General features: G+C 37.1%; 1 protein-coding gene across 3 annotated transcripts in view; it reads left to right on the top strand.

Annotated features, from left to right (window-relative positions):
* The window catches only part of SYT14 (synaptotagmin 14), a 216,980-nt gene that overhangs the window by 138,511 nt on the left and 59,356 nt on the right, over positions 1 to 19,113 (top strand). For all 3 annotated transcript variants that reach the window (XM_061383606.1, XM_061383608.1, XM_061383607.1), the window contains one exon: positions 4,401 to 4,850. In XM_061383606.1, the coding sequence (XP_061239590.1) occupies positions 4,401 to 4,850 (450 nt within the window). The remainder of the gene's footprint in view (positions 1 to 4,400; positions 4,851 to 19,113) is intronic.

Below are 19,113 nucleotides of genomic sequence, written 5' to 3'. Positions count from 1 at the left end.
GTGGAGCAGAAAATGTGAAAACGGCAATAAAAATAGGTGTGTTATACTTTTGAAGTCTTCCCATGTTCTAAAAAGGATTTGTTTTGATCTTCCTATGATGATGGAAACTGTAAAGGTAATCTAGAGGTTTTCATAAGGCAGTATTTACGTTCTTCTAGATTGCAAGTCTTTACAAGTTTTGCCTCATACAACATTTCATGATACTGCAGGCTGTCAGTGTTCTTACTAGGTGAATTTTTATCTATTGCCAAAATAAGATAATGAAAGTAGAGCTCTGAATACAATTTCCTTAAATTTTTTCTTACATAAAAATTTCTAAGGACACTTTTTATCTGTTATTACTTTTCTACTATTTCTAATATTATTATATAGTATCTAAAATTCTATATTGGTATTATAAGTTTAATATAGCAGTATTTCATGATTTTCCACAAAGAATATTTCTCCATGTTCTATACCTGAGCAAATTTGAGATAACTGTTTTATAGACTTGGAAACTATATAGCTAGCCAAGAAGTTAACAATGAAACCTGGATTGTGGAACTAACAACAGTAATAGCTATCACCAATTGTCCTAGGAATTTTGCTGTAATTTTTACACAGTCAGCTCATTTAATTCTAACAACATCACCTTCAGGAAGTTGTTATTTCCATTTTAGAAAAGAAAACATTAAAACTCAGAGAATTAAGCAGTTTGCCCAAGTATAAGCAGATCTTGAATGTAATTCAAACCCAGGTCTACCTGACTGTAAAAACAGTGCTCTAAAAAGCTTTGCTACATCGCCCCTCTTCACCTGAATCATAGTGTGGGAAATTACTTTGAAGCATTGGTTCCCTCCAAGTACACCACCAGGCAAGAAATCCCAGAGGACTCAAAACAGACTGAATTAAGATGCTCAGATTACCCTGGTGTGTGTATGTGTGAGTGCATATGCATGTGTATGTGTGTGTGTGTGTGTGTGTGTGTTAAGCTATTTCAGATATAAAGCAAGAAGTAAGAGGAGCAAGATAAGGTAGGAGAACACTCTTAGGATAGGATACCAGTAAGTACAGGAGGCAGGACCACGCTGTGTGGATCCCAGTGGACATACTGTCCTTATGTCCAGTCTTACACTATTTCTGCTCTAGTAGCATTCCCTAATTATGGCCTGGTAACAGGGACAGCAGCTGAGATCTGAACAAGGGTTCCCAGGGCCATACTGGTTTTATGGGAGACATGCAGGAGAAGGCATCCTCCTGGCCACCATAGAAACTTGCAGTTAGTCTACTAGACACAGATTTTATCTGCATTTCTTACATAGAACACATGGGTGGCAGAGCTGTCAGCCCAGAGGTGACTTGATCATAGCTTAGGCTTTCTGTCCCTTTCCATAGCTAATAGTCATTTGTTCTGTCCTATTTTCTGTTTATTCTGTCTTGAGCATATCTTGCAAGTGATTAACTTATTTATTATCTACATTTACCACATCTTCTGAATTCTGCTTGTGTCTCTCAAGTTACTTCCTTACCTATTATCTATAGTTAACAGAGCCTGTGAGTTTTGCCTGTATTTCAGAAGCTTGCTCTCTGTGTTAATACTTCTTATAAGGAGTCTCCCCTATCCTGCTTGTATTTGTGTCTTCTACAGCAAAACTGAATATATTCAAACTACAGCAAATGCATGTCACCTGAATACTTCAATGCTGATAGCCTATGTTAGTATGAAACTGATTCTTGTGTCTTTTGGAGTTTATTTAGCCTACCACCATTCCTTTAATAAATATTATTTACCAACTAGAAAATTCTTACCTTCCTGTTGGTTTAGTCCAGGCTCCAGCTCTCTTAGAGCCTATCTATCTCCATACACAGTTGAACTGGGAGAGGACCAAGGAGGAATCACAGGCTTGCCAGGCAAGGAGTTCATTAACTGTGTTGATAACCTGTTGCTAAAGATTATTTACAACTTTGGCTCAGAACCTTGAAAAGAGGAGTTGTTTTCTAATTACCTATTTGTAGAATACAAATAGTAGCTTTTATCTCTAAAGGGCCTACCCTTTTAACCCCCAGTTTCATGAGAGCTCTCAGAATGCCCAGGAAAAAAAAATAGGAAGGCACCAAGAGAAACAAAATTCAGAAATAGCCTTCTGGGACCTTATAAAAATATTTATTACCTTGACAATCTTAGCTGTCATGACACTATTTTATAAAATATTTAATTGAAAAATAAATTAATATAATTAATCATCTATAATTATGAAGTGGCATGTATTAAAACATCTTGCTCTAAACTATCAGTGTAACAGAGTATGAATATTTTTATACTGATCTAATCATATTGCATAAAAAAATGAGTTCCCCCGTGAGAGTTTGTTCCTGCTCCTAAAGAATTCTTCACTTGTCATCTTTTCTTCCATTCATGATAGCAGTTGAATCCTCATAGGTAGACATGTAGATTTATAAGGTCAAAGACTCATGTCTTTTTGATTCTCTGGTCATCCTGCCACCGAAAATACAGCCAGGCACACAGTAGGTGCAATAGTCAGGTACATGTTAAGGTCCTATTGGGCTTCCCAGTCGGCTCAGTAGGAAAGAATCCACCTGCCAATGCAGGAGGTGCGGGTTCAATCTCTGGGTCAGGAAGATCCCCTGGAGAAGGAAACGGCAACCCACTCCAGTGTTCTTCCTTGCAAAATCCAGTAGACAGAGGAACCGGGCAGGCTACAGTCCAGGGGGTTGCAAAACGTCAGACTCAACCGAGTGATTAAACAACAAAGGTCCTAAAACAAAGAGACAAATATACCATCAAATACAAAGCCATGGAAGATTGCCTTTCGTTTGACAGACCATTTGACAACATCATCATCCATCAGCCCAGTTCATGCTTTTTAGTCACTGTCATCCCCTAGGGTGCTGATCTAATCTACTTGGTCCAAGCTGACCCACACATTCTCCGTGTGTATCTGCTTGTGGGAAGAGTGACAGAGAAGAGAGTGCAGAGCAGGTACTTTCTTCTGCAGACCTGATCTGGATGGTTTATACAGAACTCTCTCTCTTTCCCATTGGCTGGAGCAGAGTTACATAGCCATATCAGCTATCAGTTCAGTTCAGTCGCTCAGTCGTGTCTGACTCTTTGTAACCCCATGAACCGCAGCACGCCAGGCCTCCCTGTCCATCACCAACTCCCAGAGTCCACCCAAACCCATGTCCATTGAGTCAGTGATGCCATCCAACCATCTCATCCTCTGTCGTCCCCTTCTCCTTCTGCCTTCAATCTTTCCCAGTATCAGGGTCTTTTCCAGTGAGTTAGCTCTCCACATCAGGTGGGCAAAGTATTGGAGTTTCAGCTTCAACATCAGTCCTTCCAATGAACACCCAGGACTGATCTCCTTTAGGATGGACTGGTTGGATCTCCTTGCAGTCCAAGGGACTCTCAAGAGTCTTCTCCAACACCACAGTTCAAAAGCATCAATTCTTCGGCGCTCAGCTTTCTTTATAGTCCAACTCTCACATCCATACATGACCACTGGAAAAGCCATAGCCTTGACTAGACGGACCTTTGATTTGTTAAAATACTTGAAGGGGTGAAGTGGTATAGCTGAAGTCTGAGAGCTGAATTTGGTACTATTCAGTAACTAGCTGAAACTATTACATCCCAGATAGTTAGATTAGCAGGAATTTGAGATGATCAAAGTGGGTACAGTTTCTTTTACTCTTACAAGTAAAATATACAGTTTAACACTTTTTTAACTTTTGAAGTATGTATCCTGCCATTTTCAACAGTATTAGTATTAAAAATAATATATACTTTGAAATTCTAGTTAAAAATTGAAATAGTGTGTGTGTTATGGAAAATAAATATTTGGCTTTAAATATTTTGAGGCTTTTGTGTTTATACTTTCATATTTCAACTTTCCATTGACTTTTAAGCCTAAATATGTTAACATTCTAATACAGGTGGGGGCATTGGGGGGCACGTCTGAAATTGGAACCAAATGTTTCAATAGCATTATCCTTTTATTCATGTTCTCTTTCTCTCCAACCTGATATTGAGCTGTCAATTGTATTGTTTATAACATTAAAAATTTAGCTTTTTTTTTTTTTTCACAAAAAGAACAGAGATACACCTTGAAATGTATATTTTCAATTTCTCACGTTAAAAACATACAGCCAACGTTCTCAAAATTGTAATGGTGACTATTCCATGTATTTACTTACTAAGTTTTTGAGTTTAACTTACGTTATTCTGCCTCAAAAGAGTAACTTTTGATTGTAGTTGGCTGTTGATTATTATTACTTTCTTTACGATAGCAAATCAAAACAGTTTTCATATCATCCTTCTAAAGAAATACCAGGTACTTATTTACATTCTGAATTAAATAATGGAGTTAAAAACTGAAAACATTTAAATTTGCTTTTCTTAGGATGTGTCAGCTCAAGGATCGTCTTCACAGCTTCCTAAACCTTTTGATCCTGAGCCAGAAGCTAAATATGGTACCCTGGATGTGACTTTTGACTATGACTCACAAGAACAGAAGCTTCTGGTAACAGTGACAGCTGTCACAGATATCCCAACATATAACAGGACAGGTGGCAACTCATGGCAAGTACACCTTGTTCTTCTACCTATAAAGAAACAGAGAGCAAAAACCAGCATCCAGAGAGGACCATGCCCTGTCTTCACAGAAACATTCAAATTTAATCATGTTGAATCTGAGATGATTGGAAATTATGCAGTTCGGTTTAGACTGTATGGTATACACCGCATGAAAAAAGAAAAGATTGTGGGGGAAAAGATTTTTTATTTAACAAAATTGAATCTTCAAGGGAAAATGTCATTACCTGTGGTATTGGAACCTTCTTACAATCATTCTGTGAGTATCTGCTCAAGTAGCCCAAATACAGTTTATGTCATGGTATATGATATACACAATTTTTAAAATCTATGATCAACCCAACAACTTTCTCAGCCTATTTTTTTCCATGGTAATCATACCTACAAAATTTCTAAGTCCTAGATAGGTAGGTATAACTTTTTCTCATCTATAAAAGTTGCCCTTGAAGATTATATATGATTTATGTGTTTTATGTTCACAGAGCCTGGCCTGATGTCTTACATATTTATTCCTTCATTAAACATGTATTAGATGATTGATTATGACATCATCTGAACTCTTTAGAGCATTTATTGTTTTCTTCCCATGTTAAATCTAGGTTGATATGTTAACAACTATCTAGCCCCATATCTTATTTGATATACTATAGAAATTATTTATTCTTACAGAGTATATGCTGCTGCCTCGGTCATAACTGATTGTCTTTCCAGAACGGCTGTGAAATTATCTTTAAGGGTTCAAAAAACCTTGCCCTTGTTATACTTTCTACTTTTTTTTAAAAAACAAAGATTTTACGGTGTTTCTGGGAGAATATTTGTGTTTAGTACTATAAGCTCTTCTCCGTTTTCTCTTTTTTCCTCCAGGTTCTGATCACATACCCTGTCTGTCTGTCTGTCTCTCTTTGTATTTTAAACTAAATTGCCACAAGGCATTGAAAGTCACAGGAGAGCTGTACAACTTATTTAAACCAAGAAGATATACTATGCCACATAGCTATTTAGATTATGAGAAAATCCATGATATGCTATAAATAGAAATTTTGAATTATATTTAGTCCTCTTACAATTGAATAAGAAGTATTTTTACCCATAAATACACAGGTTTGGAATAAATCTGTGTATTAAAATGAAACTATACTATTTTAGAGTTGTTTCTAAGCTTTTAAATGTCAAGCGTTAAGTCCAAGATTAGTTTAATTGAACTTCTACCGGCAGCATTTGATCTCATGGGACCTTCATCCCCAGTAGAACCATACCTTTTCAACTAGATGATTTCAGCATCTTTAAAAACCAAAAGGTCATAATTTAGTGTATCTCTCTGGGTTCTTAAGATAATATTTATCCTTTATTGGATAAATTGATAGCTTGTTTTCACTTTAAATTTTAGAATTACTGTAGATGCCAGCAGTTTATCAGAAGGGAGCAGGAAAAAAAATAATGCAAGTACTATTTCAGAGGGGAAAAGATAACTTTTTAATAAAACTAAATATTCTGTAATTCTTACTGTGATTTTTTAAACTTTCTCATTATCTGGTCTGAGCGGTTACTAGTTAATCTGTGGAAAATGCATTCTTATATATAGAAATACCTGATTTATATTAGAAGAGAATGCCTGTACCATCAAGAGGTATGTATTTTGTGTTCCTTTATTTGCTTTGACTTTTCTGTTCCCAATTCTGTATTAATTATATACTTTTCACAAAGAAAATGAAGCCATACAAAATAATGTTTTTAAGATTTTTTTTTCCTCTGACCAAACTAAATGATTTCTGTACACACCTCCATTACATGTATTGGCCTAAACTTAATTCTGTATTTCTATATTTCTGACAACCAGTACAATTAGTTTCTGTGGAGTGTTCACAAAAAGAAAAAAGTGCTAAGTAGATAGCATCTAAGACGTAACGTTTTAATCTGAACAAAACTTATCTTCTGTTCATAGAGAATTTTTTCTCTGCATTGCCATGCTTCTCAAAGTCTCTGCTGCTTCTTAAAGTCTGTGCCTGTGTTGAATTGTTACGCTCTCTGTCTTCTTTTTTCTCCGCCTGCTCGAAATCTCATTTGCTTGTTTTTGGCTTCTGTGCCAAAAACAGCTAGCGTTTGACAATTGCGAGGTTAAGACTCCAAATTCGATCAGTTTTCTTGTCATAAAAATAAAAGACTAAAAGAATGTATATATTCTGGCTGTTCTCTAGTTAATGTTCTCTTTGCTGAAGTTTGGATATTAACTGTGTAAAGAAATCATGTGATTGTAGATCACCTAGGTGATTTTAGCTCCACTTTTGTAAGATGTAATAATATATGAATGAGAGATACTTTCATAATTAAACATTTATTCTTAGAGCTTTTGAATAATTTCTTCTTGTTGAAAGAATATTATTAGCCTTTTGGCAAGGGAAATTTCTAATCTAGTCAAAAAATTTACAAACTTTGGTTAAAGCATATTTGAAGCTTAATTATGGTTCATTTCCATGAGTAATGATAGAAAATTAGAATTCTGCATAAAGAATTTAGTTTTATAGCTAATTTTTCAGAAACTGATCCAAACAATACATTGAGAGAAAAATGACCAGTATCACCAAACTAACTTTCTGAGAAGTAAGCCCTGAGTTTCCTTGAGGGTAAGATTTAAGTTTAACATTAAGATAAGCGTATAATTTGATCAGTGAACAGTAGAAAATATACAAAGTGTTAAAAAGCACGTGTTCTTCCTACTAACTAATTGAGTGCATTTGGATAAATTATCTAATAATTTTTGGCATCAAGTTTCTTGTTAGTAAAATGAGAGAATTAAAAGAAATTATCTCTAAGGTTCTACCTATTACTTTGTTCTCTGATTCTACTAATATATATTAGGGGGGAAGTTAATGATTTTTAGGTGAGTTTTGTATGCTTAGTATGTGACTAAGTGTTAATTGTGGACATTTATTATGTTTTCTCACTTTTTCATAATTTTTCAGCAACCTTCTTATGTCTGAGGAAGTCCCAGCTAATACTCCCACCTCCCTCAGTTAAGCTGTTTAATTCACTTTCCCAGTCTCACTGGTAGCTAGGGTGGGAGTCATGTTAACTAGACACTCCACTCATACTCACCTCCAGGAAACCTCGGCACAGACTGAACAGAGAAGCAGATGCTGCACTCAATTCATGTTCTCATGAGGCTGATGGTGGAGGAATCTGATAACGAGTCAGTAGTAATTCTGAAATAGTTTTGCTCTTGCAGAAATTGTATTGGTGCTGAACAATGTTAAGTAATAATTGCAGAAAAGAAAAGACCTTGGCATTCAAGTGCACAGTAAGAGCAGTAGCAAATTTCCTCCCCAGCTCAGTTCCGCAGTATGATTTTAGATTTTGCTCTTGAGAAGCTTAACCATAAGTCTGGTTCTCTCGTCACCCCAATCCCTTTAATAAATTGCTGTATCACTTAGAGTTAGCTTCCAGTGATTTCAAATAAGAACCCTGACTGGAAACCTTGAAGTAGCCATATGGTATAGTATTTACTTGCGATACTCATTTCTTAAGCTATACTCAATAGTTAGAGTGTTGTTAGTTACCCTTCCTACTACGATGTGAAAGTGAAAGTGTTAGTTGCTCAGTCGTGTCTGATTCTTTGCAGCCCCACTGACTGTAGTCTGCCAAGCTCCTCTGTCCATGGAATTGTCCAGGCAAGAATACTGGAGTGGGTTGCCATTCCCTTTTCCAGGGTATCTTCCCGACCCAGGGATTGAAGCCAGGTCTCCTGCATTGCAGGCAAATTCTTCACCATTTGAGCCACCAGGGAAGCCCACCATGGTGTATCCCTCCCATAATCTGAACTTTTCTCTTACTCTCAACTTGTTTATATGACATTCTTTCCTTGTGGCTCAGTTGGTAAAGAATCTGCCTGCAATGCAGGAGATCTGGGTTTGATCCCTGGGTTGGGAACATCCTCTGGAGAAAGGAAAGGTTACCCACTCCAGTATTCTGGCCTGGAGAATTCCTATTCCATGGGGTTTCAAAGAGTTAGACACGACTGAGCAACTTTCACTTTCATTTTCCTGTATATTAATATAACCCCAGTTACTTTCTTCACATGCATTTTTGGTACCATATAGTAATCTCTCTATTACAGTTGTCTGAAATAGCCTCTTCCCTTTTCCCCTCTCAAGTTTTATTTCTTATTCAACTTATTAAATCTATTAATAATAATATACATATTCATTGTGATTTATTAATAGACTTTATTCTTTCTTTCATAAACATACAACCCTTCCTGTACAGACAGTACTTAATTAGCATAATCTATGCACAGCAGGAGACCTGGGTTCGATCCCTGGGTTGGGAAGACCCCCTGGAGGAGGGCATGACAACCCACTCCAGTATTCTTGCCTGGAGAATCCCCATAGACAGAGGAGCCAGGTGGGCTACAGTCCATGGGGTCACAAAGAGTTGGACATGACTGAGCGACTAAGCATAACAGTAGGCAGCTGAGATGGAATAAAAGGTAAAGACACTGGAGACGGACCAGTTGGTTAAAGGAGGCCAGGTTTTTGGATGGGTTATCCCCATGAGAGTCATAAAAGATGGTGGCTGAAATTGAAGTATGAAATAGGATTTAATCAAGGATTGTGATTCTCAAGAAACAAAGAGGAAATGGTCAGGGAATGAAGAGGAAATGTCTCAGACAGAATAACTATGAAGACAAAATGACATGCGCCTTAAAGGAAAATTGTTATTCTTTTCCATGATTTTAGAGGAACAGTGTCTGCGAAAGCAGCAGAGAACTTTGCTGCCTGACTCTGAGGCACTTTAGGTGTGAGAGAATAACCAGGGTGAAAAGACTGTGGAGAATGATACTCTCTCAGGGAAGAATTGGAATTCAGTTAAAGGTGTTGAGGGTTCAGAGAAGAAACTCAAGTTCTGGAGGAGTTTATCATAAATCAGGAGCGCCCGAAGGCACAGCGAGGAGATTCTGAAGAGGAGGAGCATGATGGAAGTTCGTGTTGGAGAGGAAGTGCCAAGAGTACGTGAGTATATTGTGTTGGCCATAAAGTTCATTCGGGTTTGTGGACAACCACAAACCAACTTTTTGACCAACCCAATAGAATGAATGTTAAAGTAAAAGAGATGGCAGTATCATCAGGGTTTTGCTTCATTTACATCCGGGAGTTGGTGATGGACAGGAAAGCCTGGCGGGCTGCACATAGAGTTGCAAAGAGTCGGACACGACTGAGCGACTGAACTGAACTGACACTATACCAAAACGTCATTCCTGATCATGACTTGACAAGCTAGCTTTGTTGGGGCTCAGATGTTCAAGAGTCTGCTGCAATGCAGGAGACCCAGGTTTGATCCCTAGATCAGGAAGATCCCCTGGAGAAGGAAATGGCAACCCACTCCAATACTCTTGCCTGGAAAATCCCATGGATGGAGGAGCCTGGCAGGCTACAGTCCATGGGGTTGTAAAGAGTCAGACACAACTGAGCAACTTCACTTAATTGCAATTTGAGTCTATTTAAATCTCAAATTTCCTTTAAAGTCTAATTTAAATATAATCTTTATGAAAATTTATTCAGTTATGTCCAATATAATTTAAATTAGTTGATCTTTTCTATCTAGAATCAAATATTCCAGTACTGGTTGTTGTTGTTTAGTCATTAAGCCATGTCCGACTCTGCGACCCCATGGCCTATAGCTTGCGAGGCCCCTCTGTCCATGGGATTTCCCAGGCAGGAATGCTAGAGTGCATTCCTAGCATAGGAAATGCTAGGCATTTCCTTCTACAGGGGATCTTCCCAATCCAGGGATCAAACCTGGGTCTCCCATATTGGCACACAGATTCTTTACAACTGACCCAGCAAGTAAGCCCACCCGTACTAATTATTGCTGTATAAATGTTGAATGGATGGATGGGTGAGTAGGTGCATATGGTATATAATATTTCTCAATTATTACCCCTAATGCTGATTTTTACAGCTAATCACGTGTTTTCTTGTTCTCTAACGTTTTTTATCTTCCTTCTAGAATTTAAACACTTGGAGAATAGATACTCTTGTTATCCTTATTTGATATTTTTCATACATCCTAGAACATAGGTGAAATTGATTCATTGACATGTTCGGCTAAACTGAATCATTTTAAAAGTCTTACCGAGTTCAGTATAACGCTATTCCCTGATAGGTATCAGCTCACTTCTTGTTGTTTAGTCACTCAGTTGTATCCAACACTTGCAACCCCATGGACTGTAGCCCTCAAGGCTCCTCTGTCCATGGGATTTCAAGAATCCTGGAGTGGGTTGCCATTTCCTTCTGCAGAGGATCTCTCTGACCAAGGGATTGAACCTGTGTCTCCTGCAGTGGCAGGTGGACTCTTTACCACTGAGCCATCAGGGAAGCCCAGCAGCATGTTTTAAACAGCTCTATTAGGAATATTTTGTGACCTGGAATTCAATAAATATGCACCTCAGGGTAATTAATAGAAACATAGCAGGAATTATTTCATGTTTAAATCATGATTGGCTAATTAGAGACATAAATGCTTATATAATTTCTCATTTAGGAGTGTTATGCCACAGTGTCTTAAGAGTGATCAACTTTCCTCATGACTGACTTATTTTAGACCCTTGTATTTTCAGCCTTTAATTTCTGTAATCCCTGTGTCTCAAGAACAGCCTCTCTTTATACTAATGGATTGAATTAATTTAGTTTGATATTTGTACTATTATTTTTAAGAGAGATGAATTACTGCTCACACTTTATCATTGAAATGTGTGTTCCTCTAAGAATCATACTTGAGTCTCTATTAGCAAATAACTTTTAAAACTTATGCCTGAAATTAACACAACACTGTTACTCAACTATATACTCCAATATAAAATTAAAAGAAAAAATTTTCAGTTCAGTTCAGTTGCTCAGTCATGTCCGACTCTTTGCAGCCCCATGGACTGCAGCACGCCAGCCCTCCCTGTCCATCCCCAGCTCCCAGAGTCCACCCAAACCCATGTCCATTGAGTCGGTGATGCCATCCAACCATCTTATCCTCTGTCATCCCCTTCTCCTCCTGCCTTCAATCTTTCCCAGCATCATTCACCAATTTTCATATTCACTACAATTAACACACTACCATTGTCAATAAAAACCTTCATTTTCTCAACATAGATTACCATAAAGTAATTTAAAATAAATACTTCATAATAAACTAATGATCCCAGTTAAAAATTTCTGCATCAAGGAGAAAGTTGCATGTATGCAATTCAGTTCCCTAGATAGTAACAGTAATGTGAGTCATGGCTCACTTTAGTATAAAACTAAATAGCTATAGGCCTATTTAGAGACAGTTATTCAAAGAGAAAGGGTTTCCCGGATAGCTCAGTTGGTAAAGAATCCACCTGCAATGCAGGAGACCCCAGTTCGATTCCTAGGTTGGGAAGATCCACTGGAGAAGGGATAGGCTACCCACTCCGGTATTCTTGGGCTTCCCATGTGGCTCAGCTGGTAAAGAATCTGCCTGCAATGCGGGAGACCTGGGTGAACCCTGGGTTGGAAAGATCCCTAGAGAAGGAAAAGGCTACCCACTCCAGTATTCTGGCCTGGAGAATTCCATGGACTGTATAGTCCATGGGGTTGCAAGAGTTGGACATGAGTGAGTGACTTTCACTTTCACATTCAAAGAGAAAGTAAGTGAGCATATATTATTAGTAGAGAGCAATAACCCTAGTTTCGCATGAAGAATTGTTAATCAGATAAATCTTTCAGTGCAAAGGAGAAGCTAAAGTATAGTGTAAACAGAAGCTTTTTGTTTAAATCAGAGTCTTATTTTAAATGTTAAGTTTAAACTTAGTTTATAAAGAAGTCAAGTTTAAATGTTAAGTCTCAAGAAATTTTGAACATGCAGAAAAATTGAGAGAAACTGAAATTCCAGTGACTAAAATCGTTTGTTTTTTTAATATCTACTGTGGGGAATGAAAAGCATGAAGCATCTTAGCTGGGATTCATTTAGTTGAACCATCCAAGTGCTAAATAAACTATAAACTACCGAGAACCAACTCATACTTCATTCCTGTTTTTGTATTATTTTTTTCAAATATAAGCTAGAAAAGTAAAGTTTGTCCTTGAGGCCTTTCCTTTACAAACAAAAGAAATACCAAACAGAGGCAACATTTTATTTTTTCCTACTCATTCTCCTCACTGTGTTAATGTTATACAGCAGGGCAGTATCTAATGGGCAAATGTGAATCAAAACCAAAATCCTTAATTCTAGGATTTCTGCATTTAAGGTTGTGACAGATATTTTAGTAGGTTCTTCACTGGGAAAAAATATTAAAGTGCTAGATACTAATTTTGAATAATTATAGACACACAAATATATTTTATTAAAAAAACAGTACTAATGATATTGTTTAAAGTATTTTCATCTGGATTAATAGTATTCCTAATGCTCCTTCCAAAAGAGTTGTGGTTTTTATCTGCTGTGATATTTATTTTGAGGTTGACAGGGTTTGGGCTTCCCTGATAACTCAATTGGTAAAGAATCTGCCTGCAATGCAGGAGACCCTGGTTCGATTCCTGGGTCAGAAAGATCCCCTGAAAAAGGGATAAGCTACCCACTCCAGTGTTCTTGGGCTTCCCTGTGGCTCAGCTGGTAAAGAATCTGCCTGCAATGTGGGAGACTGGGGTTTGATCCCTGGGTTGGGGAGATCCCCTGGAGAAGGGAAAGGCTACTCACTCTGGTATTCTGGCCTGGAGAATTCCATGGACTGTATAGCTCACGGGGTTGCAAAGAGTCAGACATGACTGGGAGCAGCTTTCACTGACAGGGTTTAATGACGCTTTTCCAAGGTAATGGCTATTTAGGCGTACAGTGGAATCTAAAGAGAACTGATAAATACTAATTACAAAAGCATTTTTCTGAAATTTAAGTTTAAAAAAGCAGTTTACATTTGATGCATTTATATTCTTACAGTGAAATATGAACTTAAGAAATACTGCGTTCAGGTTTAGGACAGGCTCATACTGATGCTAAGTCACTTAGTCGTGTCTGACTCTTTGTGACCAGGCTCCTCTAACCATGGGATTTTCCAGTCAAGAATACTGGACTGGGTTGCTATTTCCTACTCCAGGTGGTCTTCCCAACCCAGGGATTGAAACCCACGTCTCTTGCATCTCCTGCATTGGCAGGCAAATTCTTTACCACTAGCACCACCTTACTCTGAAATAAAATACATATTCTTAATTTATTTTAATCATTCTGCTATTATTTATTGTTTTATAGTTTAAAGATAGCCTCTGGTCTTACAAAAATAATGATTTTTGTATCTTAGACCTAGAGTTGTTAACATAGGCTGTGTCTTACCTGTTAACAGTGTTCATTTTATAGTCTGTCACTTTGGGGCAATTGATGATTCATACTAATTATATTCTTTTGTAGCAGAGAAAAGCTAGTAGAGCTAACTGGAACTGAAGACTTAAGTCTGGCACACACAGAGTTTTAATTATCTCATGTTATATAAACAAAGTATGTAATTTGTATTCTCAAAGTTATATGTCTCAATATATCCACATTCTACAGTAAAAAAGTAAACTGATTAAAATTTAATTTGGTTCATTTTTAAAGGAATATGATACCATTTAGTTGATGGAAAATAGCATGTATTATAAGTACATTTTTTATATTAGATTATTGGAGGGGATATATTTTTCTTAGAATTGAAAGCTGTCATTGTTCCTTAAGCTATATTCAAGTTCTAAAATTATTCTTTATACTAGCTCATTTGTGGTTTCTTATAAAAGGTTTAAGAATTATTGGATATCATGTTGATATTTGGCAGAAAACAACAAAACTCTGTAAAGTTTAATTATCCTTCAATTAAAAATTAAATTATAGAAAAAGAATTACTGGATAGTGGAAACTTACAGTTTTAATGCTGAAATTGTTAGATTTTCAAGATCAAGTTTATATTTGCATTTAAGAGGGTTGATACAGCATAGGGATTAAGAACATAGAGATTATGAGATCCGTAGAACACGTCTTAGCTCCCCACTTCTTCCCAGCTGTCTGTTCTCAGATGAATACGCAACCTCTGTGTGCCTCAGTTTTTTCATTTGTAAACAGGGATGATTAAAAAAAAAAGTTATCCATGTAAAGAATATCATCTGACACAGAGTAGGAACTTTTAAATGTTAAAAAATTAAAGAACATTAGACAAAGTTTAGCTAATGCCGTTTAAAAATTTATTACATTGTGTTTTTCAAGTTTCAGAATCAGCAGGAACATTGCAATCAGGAAGAGGAAAGTAGAAGTGCTTTGATCCAACAATACAGAGAGTGCTTAGTCCAACCATGCAAGTAACTAGGAAAATAATTCTTTTAGGAACCAAATATAATTCAAGCCTTGAATGTTTTTAAGATCCAACTTTTTAGAAATATATTTTGAGTAATTATTAAGAAGTCTGAATTATAAATATTATGTAAAGAAGTGCAGGCACATAGAGTAATTTATTACTTCAACAAAACTTGCAAGGCGATCTTAGGCAAGTTTATTTTGAGATAACAAACCCTGAAACCTTCAGTGCCTTATACCCTGCAGAGGTTTCTTTCTCACTTGTGCTGCATGTCCATTTTGGGTCAGTTTTGGCTCTATTCCACTCTGTCTTCATTCTGGGGCCCAAACTGAGAGGGGAGGTGCTTTCTGAAACTTTGCTGGCTGTCAGAGGACATAGCAAACTAATCCTTACCTCTTAAAGCTTCTGCTCAAAATTGATATGCTACTTCCACTGACATTTCAGGTGTCTACAGTGAAGGTGGGCAAACTTTTTCTGTAAAGCACCAGAAAGTTAACTTCGTTTAGGCTGCACAGGCCACAACATATGGTCTCAGTCACATATTCTTTTTATTCTTTAACCTTACTTAATTTTCTTCCAGTTCTACTGAGATACAGTTGACATACAGTACTTTATCAGTTTAAGATGTACAGCGTTTTGAGTTGACTCACATAAACACATCATAAAATGATTATCTCAATAAGTGTAGTGCATATCATCTTGTATATATACAAAATTAAAGAAATAGAAAATTTATTTTTTCCTTGTGATGAGAATTCTTAGCTACTCCTGTTGTTTACATACTGCCCATGGCCGCTTTGGGACTACAACAGTGGATTGCCTAGTTGCGACTGAGGTCATATGGCTTGTGAAGAAAAAGTTATTTACTGTCTGGCTCTTTACAGAAAAATGTTGTTGATCCATTGGTCAGAAGATAGAAATAAGAAATTTCCAGAAATAGAGAAGAAAAAAAAAGCATAGAAAAAATAGACATAAATACCAAAAAAAGAAAAAAAATAAGAGAGACAATATGTAAGAGGATTTAACATATGACTAAAAGGTGGATCATTTAAAAAAAAAAACAGACGAGAGGAAGCTATATTAAAATACAAGAAAATTTGCCAGAACTGAAGGACTTGAGTGTCCAAATAAAGAGCCTGAACAAGCAATGAAAACGTCCAGACTTAGACACTTCATAGTGAAATTTCAGAACATCAAGGGAAGATCCTAAAAGGGCCCAGGTAACATAGAAAAATGAATAATGATCAGAATGACGTCAGACTTCTCAGCTGCAATGCTAGATGCTGGAAGCTTAAGGCTTCAAAATTGCAAAAGAATCATTTTTATTGCTTTCTTAAATCCTCATCATAAGCCCACTATGAGTATCATTATTTATCCCCATTTTACCAATGAGAAAAAGGTACTTCAGGGACTTTGACTACCCCAGAGTCAATCTGCAAGTATCCCAACCTTTTCTCCTTTCCTGTGCTTCAGAGGATGTGCCTCTCAGATTCCCTAGAGTTCTGATGCTAATCAGATTCTCCCAATTAGATGCATTCATGCACGGTTTGCAAGGTGGAAGTGAGACAGAAGCCATCTTCCTGCTGCTGCGGGCAGGCAAGTTCAAGGGAAGATGTGTATTTTCCCCTCTAGCAACATTCTAATAGCTAGTTTTCAGCTTCGTGGATGCTAAGGAGTAATTGTAATGGCAGTGATGACTTCCTGATCCCTTAATGAAGCTAAAATAGTTATGTTTTTCAACTCATACTATATCTCCCCCACCTTTTTGGTAAATGTAATAGATCCTTTGGTGAGTCAGTTTTTCTGTGTTCTAAGGAATCATTCCTGCAGGACCGGCCTGGACTCTGCTCCTCCAGGTCTCCCTGCTGTTCTGTAAGCACCTAACTTAACTGCATTAAATCTTTCTTAAAATACCTGAAGTCATTTCTTTTTCCTTCACTGAGCCCTGACTGACACAGGTCACAGCAAAGGCTTAGTGTTAATGTTAGGAAAGGAGATCTCAGATTTTAAATTTTCAGGTTCTAAAAATTTTATCTAAGTAGTCCATGCTTTACACGTCAGTTATAACTAGGGTTTAATTCTAGTTAAAATAATTTTAATTTATAATCTCTGAAAATAGTTACATTAGTAAAAGAAGTTAAAACAAATAACATTCATTTACTTTCAACTTGAGTGGTGTGTCCATGTGCTAGGTACAGTTTTAAGTACTTGCTGTCATTTAATCCTCCCAATTACCCTTGAAGACAGATAATAGGTACTATTAGCCCCAGTTTATAGCAAACAGGCATAATAGGTTAACTGAACTTCCTAGGGTCGCACAGTAAATTGCAGAGTAGGAATTTCAGTCCATCGCTCCACAGTCTGTTTTTAGTTACTCTCTACTTTATCAGTTTGTTCTTGTTGTTCAGTCACTAAGTTCTCTCCAACTCTTTGTGTCCCCGTGGACTGCAACATACCAGGCTCCTCTGTACTTCACTGCCTCCCAGAGTTTGCTCAAATTCATGTCCATTGAGTCAGTGATACTATCTAACCATCTCATCATCTGGCGCCCTCTTTTTCTTTTGCCTTTAATCTTTCCCAGCATCAGGGTCTTTTCCAGTGAGTCAGCTCTTCGCGTCAGGTGGCCAAAGTATTGGAGCTTCAGCTTTAGCATCAGTCCTTCCCATGAATATTCAGGGTTGATTTCCTTTAGGATTGACTGGTGTGTTGTTCTTGTAGTCCACGGAACTCTCAAGAGTCTTCTTCAGCACCACAATTTGAAAGCATCAGTTCTTCAGTGCTCAGCCTTCTTTATGGTCCAACTCTCACATCTGTACATGACTACTGGACCTTTGACTATTTGGACCTTTGTCAGTAAAGTGATGTCTCTAGTTTTTAATATGCTATCTAGGCTTGTTATAGCTCTCTTTCCAAGGAGAAAGGCTTCCCTGGTGGCTCAGATGGTAAAGCCTGCAATGTGGGAGACCTGGGCTTGGGTCAGGAAGATCCCCTGGAGATGGAAATGGCAACCCACTCCAGCACCCTTGCCTGGAAAATCCCATGGACGGAGGAGCCTGGTAGGTTATAGTCCATGGGGTCGCAAAGAGCTGGACACAACTGAGCGACTTCACTTTTCCTTTCCTTTCCAAAGAGAAAGCATCTTTTAATTTCATGGCTATAGTAACCATTCGTAGTGATTTTAGAGCCCCCCAAAATAAAATCTTTCACTGCTTGCACTTTTTCCCCTTCTATTTGCCGTGAAGTGATGGGACCAGATGCCATGATCTTAGTTTTTTGAATGTTAAATTTCAAGCCAGCTTTTTCAGTCTCCTCTTTCACTTTCATCAAGAGGCTCTTTAGTTCTTCTTACTTTCTATCATCAGAGTGGTATCATCTGCATATCTGAGGTTGCTGGTGTTATTCTTGACAATCTTGATTCCAGCTTGTGATTTGTCCAGCCTGGCATTTTGCATGATGTACTCTGCATAGAAGTTAAACAAGATGACAGTATACAGCCTTTTAATATTCCTTTCCCAATTTTGAATCAGTTAGTTCTTCCATGTCCAGTTCTAACTATTGCTTCTTGACCCACATACAGGTTTCTCTGGAAAAAGGTAAAGTAGTCTGGTACTCCCATTTCTTGAAGAATATTCCACAGTTTGTTGTGATCCAGTCAAAGTCTTTAGAGTAGTCAATGAAGCAGAAGTAGATGTTTTTCTGGAACTCGTTTGCTTTCTCCATGATTCAGTGAATGTTGGCAATTTGATCTCTGGTTCCTCTGCCTCTTTGGAACCTTATCATTATATAAGACTAAATTTTACCTAGAAGATGGTTGGATTTGTCTATGAGTGTTGATAGACCTACTTTAAAATTTTAATGTCTTTACTCCCATGAAATTTGTTTTTATTAGATGTAATAATCTCTAAGAATCCCTAAATGTCAAGATTGTAATTTTTAGGAAAAAAAATGTAAAATAGATCCAGAAATGAAAACTAAAAATGCTTTTTAATAATTAACACTGGTCTCCTGCTGAGAATATATCATAACCAAAATGATTTCATGAAAAGTAAAGGAGGATTCTCTCATTGTTTTACTCTGTACCATTTCTTTTCAAACTTTGTTCTTTGGAACTGCTCCATTTCTTGGATATTTCTCATCATTTACTTCTGAATCTTTCACAATCCTGTATCCTAGAATGAATTATAAAATGTTATTTCATTATTGA

This window comes from Bos javanicus, chromosome 16, assembly GCF_032452875.1.
Source record: "Bos javanicus breed banteng chromosome 16, ARS-OSU_banteng_1.0, whole genome shotgun sequence".
NCBI classification, from domain to species: domain Eukaryota; kingdom Metazoa; phylum Chordata; class Mammalia; order Artiodactyla; family Bovidae; genus Bos; species Bos javanicus.
Note: the sequence above shows the minus strand (reverse complement) of the source record. Positions and strands in the feature narration are given on the sequence as shown.